A 22,299-nucleotide genomic window follows, 5' to 3' on the forward strand; every position below is an offset into this window, starting at 1 on the left:
TCACTCTGCAGCCTCATAGCATCCTCCTCGCAGCTCACACTGCCACCCAACTTAGTGTCATCCGCAAATTTGGAGATACTACACTTAATCCCCTCGCCTAAATCATTACTGTACAATGTAAACAGTTGGGTACTGAGGGAATGATCAGCCATGATCTTATTGAATGGCGGTGCAAGCTCGAAGGGCTGAATGGCCTACTCCTGCACCTATTTTCTATGTTTTTATATGGGAAATGGTCCATGTTGTCGAGGGCCACGCTGTGAATCTTGATGATTGGAGGGCAGTGCTGTGCTGCGGGGACAGGCTGGTGGAGGACCTTTGTCTTACGGATGTTAAGCACAAGGCCCATGCTTTCATATGCCTCAGTGAATACATTGACTATATCCTGGAGTTCAGCTTCAGAATGTGCGCAGACGCAGGCATCGTCCGCATACTGCAGCTCAATGACAGAGGTTGGGGTGATCTTGGACCTGACCTGGAGGCGACGTAGGTTAAACAGCTTCCACTGGTTCTGTAGTTTAGTTCCACTCCACTGGGGAGCTTGTTGATTGTGAGGTGGAGCATGGCGGCGAGGAAGATTGAGAAGAGGGTTGGAACGATAATGCAGCCCTGTTTGACCCCGGTCCGGATGTGAATTGGGTCTGTAATGGATCCGTTGGTAAGGATCACGGCCTGCATTTTGTCGTGATGCAAATGAAGGATGTTGACAACCTTTTGGGGGCATCCGAAATGGAGGAGTTCGCTCCATAGACCCTCATGGTTGACAGGGTCAAAGGCCTTTGTAAGATCGAATAAGGGCTGGCGCTGCTCCCTGCATTTTTCCTGCAGCTATCGCGCTGCAAAGATCATGTCCGTTGTGCCCCGTAGGGGACGAAATCCGCACTGTGATTCCAGGAGGAGCTCCTCAGCCACAGGGAGAAGACGATTGAGGAAAACTCGAGCAACAACTTTCCCAGTGGCTGATAGCAGGGAGATTCCCCTGTAGTTGCTGCAGTTGGACTTGTCCCCTTTTTAAAAAATGGTCACAATCACTGCATCTCTGAGATCTCCCGACATGCTTTCCTTCCTCCAGATGAGAGATGAGGTCATGTATCTGCGCCAACAGCGCCTCTCCGCCATACATTAGCGCTTCAGCAGGGATTCCATCCGCACCCGTAGCCTTGTTATTCTTCAGCTGTTTTATGGCTTTGCCTACCTCTTGCAATGTTGGAGTTTCACTGTGTTGGTGGTGGGTCGCCTGCTGAGAGATGGAGTCAAGAACACTCGCGTCAAAGGCAGAGTCTCGATGGAGGAGATCGTCAAAGTGCCCTTTCATCGGGCCCTGACAGCCTCGGTGTCCTTGATGAGTATTTCCCCGTCTTGGTCAGGAGTGGGGTGGGGCCTTGGGAGTTTGGACCGTAGGTGGCCTTGACTACAGTGAAGAATCTTCTCATATTGTGGCTGTCGGCCAGTTGTATCTCCTGTTCTTTCTCCATCCACCACCTGTTCTTTAGGTCCCGTTTTTTTTGTTGGACCTGAGCCTTGAGCCGTCTGTAATGTTGTTTTGCAGCTCCCGAGTTGGTTGTTGCTTGAGGCTCAGAAATTCTTTGCGCTTGCGATCTATTAGTTCTTCGATCTCCTGATCATTTTCATCAAGCCAGTCCTGATGTTTTCTGGTTGAGTGTCTCGTCACAGGCACTGGTTATAGAGGCCTGGAGGGCAGATCAAGCGCTGTGAGCATTCAGCATCTCCGGGTCATCAAGGCACGCCAGATTGGCTGTGAGGCACTGGCTGTAGAGGGCTCTCTTAGCTGGATCTCTAAGTGCCCCGGTATTAACTTTTTTGCGGAACTGCTTCTGCTGTCCCCTCTGCTTTGGGGCTATGTTAATGTTGATGATGGATCAGATTAGGCAATGGTCCGTCCAGCAGTCGTCGGCTCCTATCATGGCGTGGGTGATGCGCACATCCTTGCGATCCCTGGCTCTGACGATGACGTAGTCGAGCAGGTGCCAGTGTTTGGAGCGAGGGTGTTGCCACGATGCCTTGTATTTGTCCCTCTGGCGGAACAGGGTGTTAATGTCCTTCAGGAAAGGAAAACTGCTGTCCTTACCTGGTCTGGCAGAAAAGATTTGCAACAATGGTTCCAGGGATGAGGGACTTCAGTTATGGGGATAGACTAGAGAAGCTGGGGTTGTTCTCCTTGGAGCAGTGAAGGTTAAGAGGAGATTTGATTGAGGTGTTCAAAATCATGAGGGGTCGCGACAGAGTAGATGGAGAGAGACTGTTCCCATTGGCAGAGGGTTGAAAACCAGAGGGCACAGATTTAAGGTGATTGGCAGAAGAACCAGAGAAGGCATGAGGAAAAACTTTTTTATGCAGTGAATGGTTATGACTGGAATGCACTAGTGGTGGAGGAAGATTCACTTGTAGCTTTCTAAAGGGAATTGGATAAGTACCCGAGGGGGAAAAAAAGTTGCAGAGCTGCGGGGGAGTGGGACTAGCTGAACTGCTCGTGCAGAGAACCAGCACTGGCTCGACAGGCCAAATGGCCGCCTCCTAGGCTGTAACTATTCTATATGTTAAGGGTAATGTATTGACGTGGATAGAGAACTGGTTGGCAGACAGGAAGCAAAGAGTAGGAATAAATGGTTCATTTTCAGAATGCCAGGCAGTGACTAGTGGGGTACCGCACGGTTCAGTGCTGGGACCCCAGCTATTTACAATATACATTAATGATTTAGATGAAGGAATTGAATGTAATATATTCAAGCTTGCAGCTGGCACTAAACTGGGTGACCGTGTGAGCTGTGAGGAGGATGCTAAGAGGCTGCAGGGTGAATTGGACAGGTTAGGTGAGTGGGCAAATGCATGGCAGATGCAGTGTAATGTAGATAAATGTGAGGTTATCCACTTTTGTGGCAAAAACAGGAAGGCAGATTATTATCTGGTGACAGATTATGAAAAGGGTGATGCACCGAGACCTGGGTGTGTGTCATGGTACATCAGTCATTGAAAGTTGGCATGCAGGTACAGCAGGCGGTGAGGAAGGCAAATGGCATGTTGACCTTCATAGCGAGAGGATTTGAGTATCGGAGCAGGGAGGTCTTACCACAGTTGTACAGGGCCTTGGTGAGGCCACATCTTGAATATTGTGTACAGTTTTGGTCTCCTAATCTGAGGAAGGACGTTCTTGCTATTGAGAGTGCAGTGAAGGTTCACCAGACTGATTCCCAGGATGGCAGGACTGACATGAAGAAAGAATGGATCGGCTAGGCTTTTATTCACTGGAATTTAGAAGAATGAGAGAGGTTCTCATAGAAACATATAAAATTCTGACGGGCTTGGACAGATTAGATGCAGAAAGAATGTTCCCGATGTTGGGGAAGTCCAGGGGTCACAGTCTAAGGATAAGGGGTAAGCCATTTAGGACCGAGTTGAGGAGAAACTTCTTCACTCAGAGAATTGTGAACCTGTGGAATTCTCTACCACAGAAAGTTGTTGAGGCCAGTTCGTTAGATATATTCAAAAGGGAGTTGGATGTGGCCCTTACGGCTAAAGGGATCAAGGGGTATAGAGAGAAAGCAGGAATAGGGTACTGAAGTTGCATGATCAGCCATGATCATATTGAATGGTGGTGCAGGCTCGAAGGGCCAAATGGCCTACTCCTGCACCTATTCTTTATGTTTCTGTGTGACTCTTAATTGCCTTCTGAAGTAGTCTAGCACAGTGGTTCTCAAACTATTTTGGTTGAAGGACCTCATTTCAAATGGATTAGTAATTCCGCCCCTCCCTCCCCCGCCGCCATCTAAATGATAACATTTTAAACTCCTTAAACACTTGCATTTCTGAATACAAAGTTCATCAGTATTCTGTTAAAGGGATTTGCATGTAATTTTGACAGGGCTGTCTGATATAGTGATTGGTGATGTGAAAACTTTTGTCTTTCCTTCAGCTGAAAGGTAATCCTACAAATGCAGCAACATGCCTGCTGAATACGTCACTGCATGAAACCTCCCTGCTCTTCCTGGAGTGGAATTAGGCTCAGTGGGAACACTGACCCCGCTTCAGGTGTAATCCTCCACTGCCTGTTTGCTCACTGCACAGCTGCTGAGTGTTTCAGGGTTCTTCCTGCCCCCTCTGCCTGCACTGGAATATTGCTGACAAGTTACCTGGTGTGTGGCATTTATGCCATCGGGACCACGGCTTGAGTCCGGTTCCAGGCCCAGCTGCCAAACTCAGCGAACGAAGCTTGGCTTGATAGTCGTCAGGCCCTTGGACAAGGCTGATGTGGCGGTTCCTTCCTACCCTCCCCCAGCTCTAGTCCTGCAAATCCATTCCCGTGGTCTCACCGTAACCTCTCGTCTCTAGATTCTCAGTCAGTCCAAGGCCCCGCTAATCTGGTTAACTGTCTGTCTCCAGAGTTGCCTCGGCCCCAGTGCTCGCCTGGCAATCGCCTACCGGTATCTCGCTGTGCGAGTTCACCGGGCCCACAGACCTGACATCGAACTTCCCAGCACGCAAGCTCTTGTGGCCCATGCATGTGGTGGGTGAAAGGCAGGTAGGCCCTCACCCCTGTGATCTACCTGCCTTTGCCCCCCCCCCCCCAAGTGGGTTGAACAACACTCCAACATTCCTGGGGTTTACCTGCCTTTGTGTCCTCCCCCCCCCAGATGGTTGATCCACACCCCTGGGGTCTACCTGCCTTTGTTCCCACCCCCCCCTGCCCCGGAGGGTTCATCCACACCCCCTGGGGTCATCCCGCATTTGTTCCCCCCCCCCCACTGCCCTGGAGGGTTGATCCACACCCCTGGGTCCCCCACCCCCCGCTCCGACGCGGGTTGATCCACACCTCTGGGGTTCCCCCCCGCCCTGTTGGGTTGATCCACATCTCTGGGTCTACCTGCCTTTAATCCACACCCCTGGGGAATACCTGCCTTTCTACCACCCGGCGAAAATCTTTGGCAGATTTTCCATGTTTGCCTTCTCTGACACTGATTTATACCCCTTCTGGACTCATTTTTGTTCTTATACTTGTCTCATGATCACCTCCTTTTGCCTTGCATCATCACCATATTTGCAATTTGATCACTTTTGCCCTCCACTCTTTAACAGATCTTTAGACCCCAGCTGGACTATTGTGTCCAATCCTGAGCACCACACTTTAGGAAGGATGTTAAGGCTGAGGTGAGGGTGCAGAGGAGATTTCATAGAATAGTATCAGGGATGAGGAACTTGTGGAGAGACCAGAGAGGTTGGTATTGTTCTTGGAGCAGAGAAGTTTAAGGGGAGAGATGCTCAAGAGTTATGAAGGGTTTTGATAGTCGATAGGGAAAGACTATTTCCACTGGCAGGAGGGTTGAAATTTCTTTACACAGCATGTTATAATCTGGAATGCACTACCAGAAAGGGTGGTGGAAGCAGATTCAATAGTAACTTTTAAAAGGGAATTGGATATCTTCTTGAAAAGAAAGAAATTGCAGGGCTATAGGGAAAGGGCAAGTGAGTAGGACTAATTGGAGACCTCTTTCAAAGAGCTGGCCCCGGCAGGATACCAGTTGATCTTGCTGGCAGCAATAAAGAAGGTGAGTGCTGCTGGAAAAGACTGAAGCTTTAGAGGTGAAAGACAACAGTGCCAATTAATAGTTTGGACTCATCAGTTCATTTCTATTATGAGTCGGGGAGTGGGGGGTTCTTCATTATGGGAAACAGTTGGGCTTCTGTTATTGTCATAGTAGTTCCTACTTGTTCAATTTTCTTCAATGTTTGGTTTAAAAAAATTCTACCCTCAAATCTTAGATGGTCTTCTCTACTTAATCTACTTTCTCTGCTTGCCGGTAGCTGATTTTGTTAAAATGCTATAACTCTGTTTTTGCATCCTAATTTGGTGAGCAATTTGTGATTGGGGGACAAAAGAGCATCACATTAAAGACTAGCCATGTCATTACTGTTGTGATGTCACCTCAAGTGCCATTGAATTTAAAGGCTTGCAGTGAGTAAGTTGTTCTCTGAAATCCAAACCAAATGTATTATGTTGAACTGTGTGTTGCAAGACACTAATGCATTTTTAGGACTTGTGATGACTTTACAAATCGTTGGAGCTTGACTGTTTTGGTTTATGATGCGTCTTCCTTGATTGTGTTATATAATATATTACGAGGCTGAAAAAGCAATTGTGTTTGTGTAACTTCATGAACTATGACAGTGAAGTTAAGTGACCTTATAATTACTCAGATCTTGTCTTAAATTTCTTTATGTAGCTTTTCTGTTGCTCACATCTCCCTGTAAATGCCATTGTTATGCTTCCCAATAAAAGGCGTTGTAGACCAGGATTACGAGGTGAGCTGATAGGAAATAAAAATATATAGAGAGAAATAAAATTCTGCTGAAGTGTAATTCTTCTGTCAGCATTATCCCCTTGTAATACAGTCGAAGCGAACTGTTCTATTGCTTGGAATGCACCTGCTGTCATTTATCACCAGCAAAGAAAATGTTTTAGATAGGCTTCAATTTTTTACTCATTCGCGGGATATGTGCATCGCTGGCTAGGCTGCCATTCATTGCCCTTCCCTAGTTGCCCTGAGAAGGTGGTAGTGGGTCGCCTGCTTGAACCGCTATAGTCTATGGTATTCTTTGTAGCAGTTTGATACAACTAAGTGGCTTACTATGCTTACTACAGTTAAGAATCAGTCATGCTGGTGTGAGACTGGAGTCACAGGCCAGACTCGATAAGGATGGCAGGTTTTCATCCCTAAAGGACATTAGTGAACCAGTTGTGTTTTTACGACAATCCAGTGGCTTCATGGTCACTTCTTTACTGATACTAGCTCTTTATTTTCAAATTTTCTTTGCAACTGAATTTAGATTCTCCAACTCCAATGTTGGTTTTTTTTCTCTGCATTATTTCTCCAGGCCTCTAGTCCAGCTCCATAACTACTACACTCATTTATTTAGTCAGGGATCAAGGTCATCAGAACATGTCTTTGAGGTTGAATTCACTGCCATGTAAAAGCACATTTTTAATATACAAAAACTTCTGAGGAATGACATTTCCAAAATAACACTATGAAGGAAGAGGGAAAATCGAAAGATTGTGGAATTAAAATTGGCCAGGCCACTGGGGATAACTCCCCTGCTCCTCTTTAAAATGTCATGGGATCTTTTCTGTCCACCCGAGAGGGCGGACGGGGCCTCGGTTAAATGACCCCTCCAAAAGATGGTACTGCAGCACTCCCTCAGTGCTGCACTTGAGTGTCGGAGACTTGAAGCCACAACCTTCTGACTCTGAATTGAGTGCTGTCAGAACCACGCTAACACTTCAGGAAGGTAGCTGTAAGGGAATATTTGGTATTTACCATTTCAGATGAGACATTAAAACCGAGGCCTCGTCTTCCCCCTCAGATGTATGTAAAAGATCCCATAGCACAATTTCGAAGAAGAGCAGGGGAGTTATCCCTGCTGTCCTGGCCAACATTTATCCCTCAATTAACATAACACAAACGGATTATCTGGTCATTATCATAATGCTGTTTGTGGGAGCTTGCTGTGCACAAATTGGCTGCTGCATTTCCTACATTATAACGATGACTACATTTCAAAAAGTACTTAATTGGCTGTGAAGCGCTTTGGGACGTCCGGTGGTCATGAAAGGTAGACATAAAAAGTCAGAATGAACTTGCATTTATATCGCGCTTTTTATGACCTCTGTGTCCCAAAGCGATTTCCAGCAAAATGAAGTACCTTTGAAGTGTAGTCATTGTGGCAGTGTAGGAAATACGATAGTCAATTTGCGTACAGCAAGGTCCAAAAAACAGCAATGAAATAAATGACTAGATAATGTTTTATATTTCGATTGAGAGATTAATGTTGGCTAGGACACCAAATTAACTCCCCTGTTCTTCTTCAAATAGTGCTTTGGGATCATTTACAACCACCTGAGGGAAGATAGGGTTTCTATTTAATGCTCAAGTCTCTGGAGTGGGGCTTGAACCCACAACTTTCTGACTTGGAGGCAAGTGTGCTTAGAGGGCAGAAAGCAAAAGGAAGCCAATTTAAAAAGCTAAATTTTAATCAAGTTGATCTGAAAAGGTATGAGATAATGCATCGGCATAATCAAATGGGAAGAGACACTAGAAGGAAAGTTGAATAGTTTTAAAGGGATAGTTTATAAAATCTTAAAGGAATTTATGCCTGAAATAGGTCCAAGACAGAATAAAAGACTAAGACTAGTCTAGCTTGCGAACAAAGTTGTGAAAGGCAGTTTGGAGACAAAGTAAACAAACTGTTTTAAATGTTCAGGAAAGGAACAGTACAGGGAGATATATATAAAACGGTAGGCTGAGGCATACTAAGGAACTGATTGGGGCAGGAAGGAGAGTTCGAGGAAAACATAGCTCAAAACAATGCTTTATTGTTCTGCTTTAAGGAATAAATAAAGGGTGCACAGAGGTGTTGGCCCACTAAAAGATGATGGAAATCGTGTCTGAAGATAGAAGTGCTGAAGTACTTGGCTGTTGTTTTCAATAATGTTCACAAATGCCAGAATCAGGAGTATAATTTAAAGGTGAATGGAGACTGAAATGATTTAAAATCACGTGAGGACATATTGGAGAGATTGTTGAAGCTTAAGGTAAATAATGCGACTGGCTCTGCCAACTTTAATCCTAAAGCTATGAATGAATTGGTTCAAATGATTGAGAGTCATTTTGCAGATATTCTTCTGAGTTCACTGGACTCGGACCAAGATCCAGAGGATCAGAACATAGTAAATGTGACCCCCATCTTCACAAAATGAGCGAGGGAACCATAACATTTATAGACCTTGTAAGCAATACTTCCACTGTTGGGAAAGTGTTTGAAAGGGGCACGAGCTGATCAGCAAATGTCAGCTTTAGGGAGGTCATACTTGACTAATTTATTGGATTTCTTTGAGGACATGACGAACCTCATAGATAGGGGAGAGACACTGGATGTTGTCTTCCTGGATTTCAGAAAGGCGTTTGACACTGTCCCACAGAATAGGCTGCTGCACAAGGTTAAATGTGAATGTATGAAAATGATTTGGCAAATGGTTGGTCGGTGGACAACATAAGTAGTAATACATCGACAGCAATGTTCCCTGTAATTTGTTTTAGTGCGTAGGCCCTTTAAGTGGCTGAGCGGCCCATTCAATTTCTCGTGCATGTGAAGCTGATGAGCGTCTGCACGGGACCGCCAGACCGACGCACAGCTGTGCAGCTTAGCAGGAACGTTGATGGGCAGGTATGTGGCTGGCAGCCAGTTACCAGTGGAGTGCCACAGGGTTCATTCAGTGTTGGGGCTGCTGCTGTTTATAATTTCTATAAATGATTTAGAAGAGAGAATTGTGTCCAAAGTATCCAAATTTGCAAACGATACCAAATTGGGAGCAGTAGCAAAATGATGTATATCTATGCGTACAAACTCAAAAGGATCTTATTCATGACCAGTTCGATCAGTGGGCAGAGAAATGGCAGATGCAATTTAAAACTAAAGGTTTTTCTTTTAGTTGTAATTTTTAACTGTTGTACAGCATCTTGAGATACATAGTAGTCTTGGCTCTGGTACCATTCTTGTTTTAGTCAGAGGTTCAAGCCAGAGGTTTGAGCATATAATCTAGGCTGATACACTGTACAGTACTATTCAGAAAAGTACAGGGGAGTTCTGGGCAAATGTTTATCCCACAACAATACACCACAACTCCATTTCTCCTTGCTGTTTGCAGGATCTTGCTGTGCGTAAACTGGTTGCTGTGTTGCCCTCGATTACAACAGTGACCACACTTCTAAAGTAAGTTATTGGTTATGAAGCACTTTAATTTGTCCTGAGGCTGTGAAAGGTGCTACTGTATATAAATTCAAGTTTTTTTACTTGTGCAGCATTCCATTGAGTATAGGCTCTCTTTCTAACAACACTGTAAAAAGTGCATTTGATCTTGTTTGAATCCTCCATTAGGAAAAGATGGAGAGCAATAGCTCACTGGGCGGGGGAAACCAGACACCACCGTATTCTGAGATGCTTATGCGGTGTCTGCTGACGACCAACTTGCCTGATTTAGGGAAGTGCTTGGGAGTCAGTTACCTCTTGGCCTGGAAATGAACTGTAACTAACAAAGATAAGTGGTTAAACAACTTGTTTTCAAATTTCTTAAAAGGTATTGCTGATGGCCTTACCATTTGAAGAATTCATGTGGTCACTCTCAGCATCTCCACTTCTGCTGTAAAGAAATGGCATTATATTGATAATTTTTCTGCCTTCAAGTTGTCTGAAGGTGTGTTTGTCGTTATTTCAGAAGGTATGTTTTTAAAATTTCAGATGCCTCCCAAACGTGTTGCAGCTGCCAGGACAAGGGCTCCGCCCAAGAGAAAGATGGCAGAGGAGCTGAAACCAGGGGAAGTGATGACAGACACTGGAAAAAAGCAATGGAAAATCGGGAAGCCAATCGGCAAGGGTGGATTTGGCCTCCTGTACTTGGGTAAATACAAACCATAAACAGTGAATCTTTAGTGATGATTCAAATGCTAGATAGCATCCAATGACTGTCATGTTGGTCTGTCTAGCACCGAAAGGATAAGGTTTAACCGCTCACAGTTAGATAATTGTGGAAGATAGGTTCTGATATTGGTGAGGAGTACGTAGCTCAGGAATGGGATTAAATCATTTTTATATTTTTATTTTTTATTTAATCATGGCTAGCATTTATTGCCCATCGCTAATTGCCCTTGAGAAGATGATAGTGAGCTGCCTTCTTGAACCACTGTTGGCGGTGTCATCTTTCAAATAGGACGAAGCCCCATCTTCCCCCTCAGGTGGACATAAACGATCCCATGTCACTATTTAGTTTAAGAGCAAGGGAGTTATTCCCAGTGTCCTGGCCAACATTTATCCCTCAACCAACAGCACTAAAACAGTCATCTGGTCATTATCACCTTACACCACATCGATTGGTTCTTCTTTATCCACTCTGCTTGTTACATCCTCAAAGAATTGTTAGATCTCTTAATTTCCAATGAAATACGAACTCCGATGGTAGTTTTAACTTTTTAATCTTGGCAGAGAGTAACAAGCTGCTGGCTGATTGCCAGTTTCTTTGTCTTACTGAGACCGCATGGTCAAAATGGCTGTATTTATACCTGGATCAATTTACAGAAAAGAACTCGTCATCTTTGACCTTATTGGCTCACTACCCAAGGTCCGAAAATGTCAAGTTGATTGATGGCTTAATGCAACATGCTACCACTCACGTAGCATCTCTGACTTGTTGTCTGTGAATTTTCACAGCCTGTCTGAATGCAGCCTGTTTGAATTCTCTATCAATCCCCCCTTTGATTCTTTCACAAACTGAATCATAAAACATCAGGTATCACTGGTTAAACATTCTACAAAATAATTTCATACATGTTAATAGAGTTTCCTTCTAAAATTTGTTGGTGTTTCGCCACATGTCTGGACTAGTAGCTTCCACACAAATTTACACCAACCAGAGTTCCATCGTGGTCACAATGGAAGTCTGGTTTTAGTAGGTTAATTAACCTTATTCCAATTTAATCCAAATCAGTATCTTAGTTCAACCAGTAAACAACCTTCCCTTAAGCATAACATACCCCTGTGCCATGTACAGACGGTCTGCTGGGACCTGCAAGGTGTCTCGCATGCGGGACAGCAGCTACAGCCGCCTGGTCGCAACAACATTTAATCAACATAAACAAACAATATAAAAGTAAAACAATTACAACGAATAGAATTAAACCTTCCACCAATGAAGTTTCTATTGAACCTAGCCATTCAGTGGCTCCACTCCACAAAGTGAATGATGGGGGTTGCTTAAGTTTTTCTACCTCCTTTTGGATATGCTCCGCTAAGTGGGTAATTTCTTCGGAGCTATCGGGGATATATGTGCAACACTCAGTTCCGAGTAGGGTGCAAGTACCTCCCTTTTCAGCCAGGATGTAATCAAGGGCCAGTCTATTCTGTAGGGCTACTGTGCGGATTGCTACCATTTCTGCATTGATTTTAACTAGGGCCTCTGAGGTATCATTGGCTACTCGTTCCACAACGGATGCCATGTTAATGGATTCCCTTGCCAGTTTGGCGGTCCCATACCCAGGGATCAGAATGGCAAAGAACTTCTCTGTTTCTGTGATAGCTCTCTGAGGACGGTGTAAATGTTCCGACAGTGACTTTATATGATACATATAAGGCACAATGTAGGCTAAATAGCAGGATCCCATCCAATTCTGGGGCAGCCAAGTGTAGGCCTTGTGGCTACACACCCAATAGGTGCCATTATATGCAATGAACGTAAGCTGTTTCTTTGTCAGCAACACTCCGGGGCCTGTCCAGGCTTTTCCATCTGTTTTATTCAGAATCCCCGTTACGTTAAAAATTCCCACATCGGCCCAGTTTGGATGGTTCCGTGGCTTGATTATATTATAATTCCGGGAGCAGTTACTATACCCCATATTTTGGCCTCCTTTGATGTTTCTAATCAGACAGACCGATTCCCCCGGTCTTCCTATTCCCGTTGTATTAGTGATAACAAAAAATGGGGGCCGTTTGGAATTATTGTAGCACGGTTGGTATCCCCCTTCAAAGGTAGTCAGATTGTAACCTGCTGACTTCCATTTACGTGCCCAGTTTTCCGTATCCTGAAACGCATTGCCTGTTTTGTTTTGATTAATTATCCACTCAGCCATTTCCGAGATATTCAAGGGAACTGGCCTCAAGGGAATCCCTCCCTTTGAGTGAATAGGAATATGCGCACACACCCAACAACTAGAAATGTTACCTTGTTTGGCATAAATGTATGACATATATAAAAAGGTATTTACATGTAATTCCCTTGCTACCCTACTATTTCCCTTTGGTGCAGAAGGTCGGCTAGTAAGAAGTAGGCCTATGCCTAGGATACCTACAATCAATAATACAGTAAATTTATACATTTTCGCAAAAAGTAATTGTCCTTATTAGATTTCAGCTTCAGTTACGGGTGCTCGTTTAACGTGTGAAGCGTGGATCCAGGCTTTCTTTCCTTGGACTTTATTAACAGCTGCCTGGGTGGTCAATAACACTTGATAAGGTCCCTCCCACTTGGCACCCAAAGGTTCTTTATGCAACTTTTTCACATACACCCAGTCTCCCGGGATGATGTCATGTCCTCCTTCGGGTGGATTACCCTAAGCTGCCGATACCTGTCGGGAAACAGAACTAATAGCATTAGTTAAGTTCTGACAGTATGATAACAAAGTGTCACCCATTAATTGAACATCAGCTTTCCGTAAATCGATAGTTCCTGGCAGCGACATGGGTCTTCCTGTTATAATTTCAAATGGGCTTAGACCTGTAGTTCTGTTCGGGGTTGCCCTAATGCTACATAGCACTATTGGTAGTGCCTGGTGCCATGGTGTTCCTTTTTGGTGATATTTGGCAAGCCGTTGTTTCAGAGTTCGATTCATTCGTTCTACTTGTCCTGATGATTGTGGATGATTAGGACAGTGTAAATCCCACGTAATGTAAATGACGCAGGCTCCATCTGGAGTAGGCCACAATCGTTCTTATCTTTAGCCCATATCGGGTGTTCCTTCAATTCTTCTTTCTTCAAAGTTCTAATTGACCATGTCACCCGACCATCCTCGAAATGCAACGATGAATCTACTTGGATTAGAACGTCCATTCCCAAAAGGGGTTGATCCACTGGATCTATCCAGACCGGCGTGGTTAGTTCATGTGGACCCAGCCCTATAAGTACCGGTGTTATCCTTTTAATTTCCATTTTATGGCCCCCAACTCCATAGGCTGTACGTGCCCTACCATCCAACGGCAAAAAGTCTCCATATTGTAGGGGTAAGCATGTTAATTCCGCCCCTGTGTCTAAAAGACAGTCCACATCCTTATCGCCCACCCTCACAGTTATATATAGCCCATCTCCCCTTTGTTGTATTAGTGCGAGGAGGTGGGCCAGGGTGGGCTCTAATCTTTTTTTGCTGTCCTAAGTAACTCCTTCTGTTGTTGTATTGTCAGTCGCTTAAATGCTTCTATGAGGTCGTTATCTTGTGACAAGCCTGGCTTGTTGGCTGAATTGTATCCCTGGCTGCGTCCTCTTCCCCAGCCACGACCTTTCTGTTTGGCCCTGCACATCTTGGCCCAGTGACCTTCTTTCCCACAATAATGACATTTTCCAGGTAATTTTCCGAATAACTGTATCGGAATCCTGGGATTTCCATCCCATAGCCTGTACAGCTCGGACTTTAGCTCCCATATCCTGATCTAATTGGTTACATCGATCCACCAATGCTGCAAAGGTAGTTCCTCTACCTTCCCAGTCCGGTAACACTACCTTAAGCATTTTGGACAGTTCTGGCTTTAGACCTGCCACGAAAGCTGCTTTCAGGGGTCCAAACACTTGTTCATCCATTTCCTCATCCGTATTATTCATACCCGAATGTTCTAGCCACGTGCATCTAAACCGCTCGTCATACTCCAGGACCTCCTCTGTTCCTTTCTGATGGCAGGCTGCAATTTTTCCCCAGTCTGTCTTAGCTGTTTAATCGCCTCCAATCCTGCGTCTAATTCTTGCTCATTCTGCCCCAAAGCTTCATCTACCTTGTCGTGCAATTTTCTTCCCTGTGTTTTTGGCACCATTATGGTCAAAATTTGCACTCCATCCCAGGGATGAAGTTGATATATATTTCTTAAGCGGTCCAATTGGTCCCACGTTTTTACTCCCCCTTTCTTTGGATTGGGCAATTCCTTGGACCATTTATCAATTTTCTCTGGGTCTGCCGGAGCATGAACTAAGTATTCTTCGTACACCCTTCTCTTTGTTTTTTTGGTTCCGTCCTCATCCGCAGTCTCTTCTGATTTGACTACAACTCGTCTTTTTTTTAAACGGGGCAAAGCGCACCCCTAATTCTTCATCATCCTCCGACACTGTATTGTCGGAGGATTCAGAAACCGTATCTATTCCTCGGTCGTGTCTTCGGGTTTGCGCTTTTAATTTATCCAAACATGGGTACCCTGGGAATTGATCAAAACATTTTCCTTTTCCTATTACTGTCTCTTGACCGAATGATTTTTTCCATTCTTTAATTTCACCTTTAAGATCTTTAACTTCCGCTTCCAGCTTTTCAAGTTCAAGCTTTTTCTGTCGCAGCTGTGCACAAACTGCTTGCAATTGATCCTTTGTACTGGTCAGTTCTCGATTATGTTGGGAACGCATTATAATTTCATTCCGGTTTTGGATCTGGCCCATACCCGCTAGGGACCATCTAGTTCACTCTTTATTTGTTGTTTTTCCCCAGACCCTTTTAATCTCGTCCAAGGACCATTGTCCTTTGGAGGTTCCGTACTTTTGTTCGATCTTAATACAGGTTTTAGATAAGTTGAATTGTTGCTCTATGTATTCTTTCAACTGTTCGAGAATTAAATCTAGCAAAACTTCAGGTGGTGCCTGCCCACCTTTAACAGTTGTAGGCAATTCTTTGTTCTTGTCTCCTGCTGCCATTTCTTTACTGGGGTCTTGAGTCGTAGGCTTGCTAGCCGATCAATAGGTCGGTGATTAATTAACTAACACACCGCCGAAGTTTAGACGTCTATGGGACCTCGAGCCGACTACCAACCGGAGGGTTTGCAAACCGGAGGCTTTCGGAATCGCGTAAAAGGAGAGGCGAATTTAGACTTTTGACTGAGAACTTTTTAAAAAAAAAAGGAGTCCTTACCTCAATATGTAGGTCCGATGTCCAAAATTCAGTTTCTTTCCTCAGCGACCCTGCTCGCAGCGCCAAAATTGTTAGATCTCTTAATTTCCAATGAAATATGAACTCCGATAGTAGTTTTAACTTTTTAATCTTGGCAGAGAGTAACAAGCTGCTGGCTGATTGCCAGTTTCTTTGTCTTACTGAGACCGCATGGTCAAAATGGCTGTATTTATACCTGGATCAATTTACAGAAAAGAACTCGCCTTCTTTGACCTTATTGGCTCACTACCCAAGGTCCGAAAATGTCAAGTTGATTGATGGCTTAATGCAACATGCTACCACTCACGTAGCATCTCTGACTTGTTGTCTGTGAATTTTCACAGCCTGTCTAAATGCAGCCTGTTTGAATTCTCTATCAGAACTCCAGCAAATTTGTCAAAACATGATTTCCCTTTCATAAAACCATGCTGACTGCTTGACTAAATTATACTTTTTTAAATGTCCTGCTGCTGCATCATTAATAATGGTCTCCAGCATTTTCCCAACGACAGATGTTAGGCTAACTGGTCTATAGTTTCCTGCTTTCTGTCTGCCTCCTTTTTTAAATATTTGCATTTTCCAATCCGCTGGGACCTCTCCAGAATCCAGGGAATTTTGGTTGATTACAACCAATGCATCCATTATCTCTGCAGCCACTTCTTTTAAGATCCTAGGATGCAAGCCATCAGGTCCAGGGGACTTGTCCATCTTATGTCCCATTATTTCACCGAGTACTTCTTTAGTAACATTGATTGTTTTACGTTCCTCCCTCCCGATAGCCCCTTGATTATCTATTATTGGGATGTTTTTAGTGTTTTCCACCGCGAAGACCGATACAAAATATTGGTTCAATGTCTCTGCCAATTCCCTGTTCCCCATTATTAATTCCCCAGTCTCATCCTCTAAGGGACCAACATTTACTTTAGCCATTTTGTTCCTTTTTATATACCTGTGCACTATATAAAAAAAAATAAGCACGTTAAAGTGATGCAAGTGTTCATTCACATGTAAAAAGTGATCTTGTGCTTGATATTAAACTGGTTTCAAAGAAGGGCTAGAAAAACTATCCAATTAGTGAAATGATGACCATTTGACTATCTTTGAGAGATCCTTGGACTGGGGCACCTGGCGTCTTGATGAGATATAATGTAAATGTCAGGATTCGGTTCTGGGTTTTTTGGTTAAGGGTTGGGAGGGTGAGGAGGTCTGCCTGCCTTGTGGTGGAGATAGATGGATTTTTGAACGATAAGGGAGTTGTGGGCTATGGGGAGCGGGCGGGGAAGTGGAGTTGAGGCCATGATCAGATCAGCCATGATCTTATTGAATGGCGGAGGCAGGCTTGAGGGGCCAAATGGCCTACTCCTGTTCCTATTTCTTATGTTCGTGTGAAGTGACCACATATACCATCACAAACTTGATGAGTCACTATCTTTGTGGTCTTTTTGAAATTAATAATGTTGAGAACTTCACTACTTTGTATTATGCATCTATAAACATTTTGTACTTTAAACATTAATTTCTAATTTCACTAACTAGCCAGTTGAGTATTTAAAAACAGTGCTGTTCGTTAATTGTGCATCCCAGGAACCTGAAATGCATGATGCAGTTAAGTAGGTTAGATAGACAATTATGCAATCTCTTGAAATTAATCAAGGATTAATTTGATGCACCAGTCCCTTAGTTCATGTTTTTGTATTCCTTCTGTTTTAAAATAAAGTAATTAAATTAGATGCTTAAATGCCGAACGAATATATTTAAAATTAATTGTATTTTGAAACTATAATTTGTGCATTCAATTGTCTTATCTGTTTGGTTTGAATGTGATTCCTGGTTAGATTGGTTAAACTGTTAAATAAATAAATAAATAAGCCTAATTCATGTAAAATTGGAAATAAACAGGTGTTAGTTAATCAGTTTGGAGGCTTGTAAATGTGCGTATAAAATAAGTGAGGTAATGCACTTGAGGAAGGCTAACAAGGCAATGGATTGCATAATAAATGGTAAGATACTGAGAAGTGCAAGTCCACAGATCCCTGAAGGCAGCAGGCCAGGTAGATAAGGTGGTTAAGAAGGCATATGGAATTCTTGCCTTTATTAGTCAAGGTATAGAATATAAGAGCAGGGAGGTTATGCTAGAACTGTATAAAACACTAGTTCGGCCACAGCTAGAGTACTATGTACATTTCTGGTCACCACATTACAGAAAAGATGTGATTGCACTAGAGCGGGTACAGAAGAGATTTACAAAGATATTGACAGGACTGGAGAATTTTAGCTATGAGGAAAGATTGGATAGGCTGGGGTTGTTTGCTTTGGAACAGAGGAATCCGAAGCGGAGATTTAATTGAGGTGTATAAAATTATGAGGGGCCTAGATAGGTCCTTCTTCACCACTCTATATTTCCTTTAGCAGAGAGTTCAATAACCAGGGGCCATAGATTTAAAGTAATTGGTAGGAGGAGTGTGGTGGGGTTCTTGAACTCACTCTCTGAAAGGTGGTAGAGGCAGGAACCTTCAATGCATTTAAAAAGTACTTGGATATGCACTTGAATTGCCGTAACCAAAAAGGCCATGGATCCAAAGCTGGAAAGTGGGTTGAGGCTGGATAGCTCTTTTTCGGCCAGCATAGACACACTGGTCCGAATGGCTTCCTTCTACGATTGTATGAAGGCATTATTAAAGCATATGTGATTTAAATGGGAGGCACCGTTGCTGGAAAATGTTTTGTATTCCATTTATGATTGGACACGATAGGTAGTGGCCATCCATTGATGACTCCCAGGATTAAAGAGCCTGTTAACACTTCCTGTTGGTGCTCACTCATCTCATGGCCACTTAGCTGAGGCACTAAAGAACTGTTGGTACTACAGCTCAAGCTTGCACCTCCATGAAAGGAAAAAAAATACCTATAATACAATGTTTGGTGCCATAATATGGGTTCAGATTCCACAGTTGAATTTCTGATTTTGGCTTGGTGTGCAAGATCTAAAAATACATATTTAAAAAAAAAACGGGTCTGGAAACAAGTAACTTTCTTGCGTCCAAATTGAGAAATGACAGAATCCTTAAGCAATAGAAAACATCACTAAATTGTGGGTATAGAAACTGAGGCGCAGGACAAAATTCAGAGCATAGCCAGTTGTATATCCTGTTCTGCATACTCCAGCTCCACAGATTGTATGTGTGTGAATAACAAACTAAGAGTCTTGCAAAGCAGAAAGATTTACCATGATGGTTAAAAATACCTATAGAACATCCATTTAGTTGTCTTCTGTGCCACATCTGTTTGTGTTCTTTGCAGTCGTTTTGCCACAGTCCTGCTCCCCACAGTGTCTCTCATCCAGAAAATACTACGTTTGCCATCAGTATTTTACAGTGGAATGTGGGGAGCCGAAGTCTGAATAAATTCATTGATTAGCTATGGAAAAGGACAGGGAGCAATCTAGAGTAAAAATACTTAATTGGAGAAAGGCAAATTTCAGTGGGATGACAACGGATCTGGCCTGGGTAAATTGGAATCTAAGATTGGCAGGCAAAACTGTAGTGGGACAATGGACTGCCTTTAAAGAGAAAATAGTTTGGGTACAGTCGAAGTGGATTCCCACTAGGGGAAAGGTAGGGCAACTAAAGTCCGAGCTCCCTGGATGACGAAGGAGATAGAGATTAAGATGAAGCAGAAAAAGAGCACGTTTGACAGATGTCAGATCGAGAATACATCTGAGAATCGGGCTAAATATAGAAAGTTCAGAGGAGAAGTGAAAAAGAAAATGAAGGGCAAACAGGGTATAAGAATAGAATGGTAGCTAACATAAAAGGTAATCCAAAAGTCTTCTGTAGGCATATAAATAGTAAACGGATAGTAAGAGGTGAGGTGGGACTGATTAGGGATCAAAAAGGAGAGCTATGTATGGAGGCAGAGGATATGGGTGAGGTACTAAATGAGTACTTTGCATCTGTCTTCACCAAGGAAGATGCTGCTGCCATAGACGTAGTAAAGGAGGAGGTAGTGGAGATATTGGATCGGATAAGAATTGACAAAGGAGATACTGGAAAGGCTGGGTGTACTTAATGTAGATAAGTCACCATAACCTGATGAAATGCATCCTAGGACGCTGAGCGAAGTGAAGGAAGAAATCGTAGAGGTACTGGTCATAATCTTCCAATCCTCTCTTGAAACGGGGGTGGTGCCAGAGAATTGAAAAATTGCAAAGTTAACACCCTAGTTCAAAAAAGGGTACAAAGATAAACTCAGCAACTATAGGCCGGTTAGTTTAACCTCTAGTGGGGAAGCTTTTAGAAGCAATAATCAGGGACAAAATTAACAGTCACTTGGACAAGTGTGGAATCATTAGGGAAAGCCAGCACAGATTAGTTAAAGGCAAATCATGTTTAACCAACTTGATTGAGTTTGTTGATGAGGGCAATGCGGTTGACGTGGTGTACATGGATTTCCAAAAGGTGTTCGACAAGGTGACACAATAGGCTTGCCAGCAAAACTGAAGCCCATGGAATAAAAGGGACAATGGCATCATAGATATGAAATTGGCTAAACGACAGGAAACAGAGTAGTGGTGAATGGTGGTTTTTCAGACTGGAGGAAGGTATACAGTGGTATTCCCCAGGGGTCGGTGCTAGGACCACTGCTTTTTTTGATGTATATTAATGACTTGGATATGGGTGTACAGGGCACAATTTCAAAACTTATTGATGAGACAAAACTTGGAAGTATAGTGAACAGTGAGGGGGAGGCTCGAGATAGACTTCAAGAGGATATAGACAAGCTGGTGGAATGGGAGGACACGTGGCAGATGAAATTTAACACACAAAGTGCAAAGTGATACATTTTGGTAGGAAGAATGAGAGGAAATATAATCTAAAGGGTATAATTCTAAAGGGGTTGCATGAACAGAGACCTGGGAGTATATATGCACAAATCGTTGAAGGTGGCAGGGCTGGTTGAGGAAGCAGTTTAAAAAGCTTATGGGGTCCTAGGCTTCATGAATAGAAGTATAGAGTACAAAAGCATGGAAATTATGATGAACCTGTATAAAATACTGGTTTGGCCTCAACTGGAATATTGTGTTCAGTTCTGGGCACTGACTGCACTTTAGGAAAGATGTGAAGGCCTTAGAGAGGGTGCAGAAAAAATTTACAAGAATGATTCCAGGGATGAGGGACGTCAGTTACGTGGATAGACTGGAGAAGCTGGGGTTGTTTTCCCCAGAGCAGAGAAGATTGAGAGGTGCTTTGATAAAGGTGCTCAAAATCATGAGAGGTCAGGACAGAGGAGATGTAGAGAAATTATTCTCATTGGCAGAAGGGTCGAGAACCAGAGGGGACAGATTTAAGGTGATTGGCAAAAGAACCAAAGGCGACACAAGAAAAAAATTATTTACACAACGAGTGATTAGGATCTAAGATGCACTGCCTGAAAGGCTGGTGGAGGCAGACTCAATCATTGGTTTCAAAAGGGAGTACCTGAGATTTAAAAAATTTGCGGGGCTACAGGAATAAGGTGGGGGAGTGGGATTAGCTGAGGTACCCTTGCAGAGGGGCTCAACAGGCTGAATGGCCTTCCATGCTGTAACCATTCTATGGGCCCAAGTTTCGGCTGTCCTGCAGAACGGCGCACCTTCGAGAAGCCAGCCTATTTTGTAGAATTAAAAGCGCGCCTAAAACTTGCCTCACAATTCTCCGAGTTTAGCAGTCAGAGCAGCGCAGCACAAGCAGCTGGGGGCAGAGCTACAGCCCTGCGTCGAAAGGAGTGCTGGCAGCTGCGCGTGTGCGCAGTAGCTCCTGGCCCTCCCAGCGCGTCCTGTCTCCGGGTGACCCTATCACTGGTCGAAGGGACGTCATGATGTTCGTTGCCCCTATCCCAGGCCGAGTGGCCTGCCTGCCTCACCGTCCCTCGCCTCGCCGCTGCCTGACCTCGGGCCTCGCCTTGTCGCCACTGCCCTTACCTCGAGGCCTCCTCACCGACCCGCCCGAACATCACCTCCGCGATGGGGCAGCCCGACCAGCTCTTCGGCGGGCCCCACGCAACCACCTCCTCAGCAGCGGGGCCCGCCCGAACTCCTCCCTGGTGGCGCGCCCCGCCCGAACACCACCTCGGCTGCGGGACCCGCCCGATCAGCTCTTCGGCGGGCCCCACCCGACCTCCTCCTCAGCAGGCAGGGCTGCGTGTGCTGTTGGAGGGCTCCCGGTGCTCCTGAACAGATAGGTGCTGCAGTAATAATTTTTTATTTACTGATTTATTGCTTTTTAAAATTTTATTTTTGATTTGTTGATTTATTGATTTATTTATCATTTATTATTGATGCTGGCTCTTTATTGCTAAAAGTGAAGTGTTAAATGCTTTGGAAATTCCCCTAACTTCCCTTCCCCCCCCCCCCCCCCCCCCCACCCACCCCCCAAATCTCTGGCTACCTGCGCCTACTTTCTAAAGTGTACGCAAGGTTTTTCTGAGCGTACATAAGAACATAAGAATTTGGAACAGGAGTAGGCCATCTAGCCCCTTGAGCCTGCTCCGCCATTCAACAAGATCATGGCTGATCTGGCCGTGGACTCAGCTC

General features: G+C 44.1%; 1 protein-coding gene across 4 annotated transcripts in view; it reads left to right on the forward strand.

The window, feature by feature from the left end:
- vrk1 (VRK serine/threonine kinase 1) overlaps window positions 1–22,299 on the forward strand; it is a 117,730-nt gene that overhangs the window by 4,830 nt on the left and 90,601 nt on the right. For 2 of the 4 annotated variants that reach the window (XM_070877560.1, XM_070877562.1), the window contains exons 2-3: window positions 9,719–9,783; window positions 10,309–10,468. In XM_070877560.1, the coding sequence (XP_070733661.1) occupies window positions 10,309–10,468 (160 nt within the window). In that variant the 5' untranslated portion in view covers window positions 9,719–9,783. Of the gene's footprint in view, window positions 1–8,467; window positions 8,606–9,718; window positions 9,784–10,308; window positions 10,469–22,299 lie in introns of those variants that run through there. The other 2 variants (XM_070877561.1, XM_070877563.1) reach the window with 2 other exon arrangements.

This window comes from Pristiophorus japonicus, chromosome 4 (assembly GCF_044704955.1).
Source record: "Pristiophorus japonicus isolate sPriJap1 chromosome 4, sPriJap1.hap1, whole genome shotgun sequence".
Taxonomy (NCBI): domain Eukaryota; kingdom Metazoa; phylum Chordata; class Chondrichthyes; family Pristiophoridae; genus Pristiophorus; species Pristiophorus japonicus.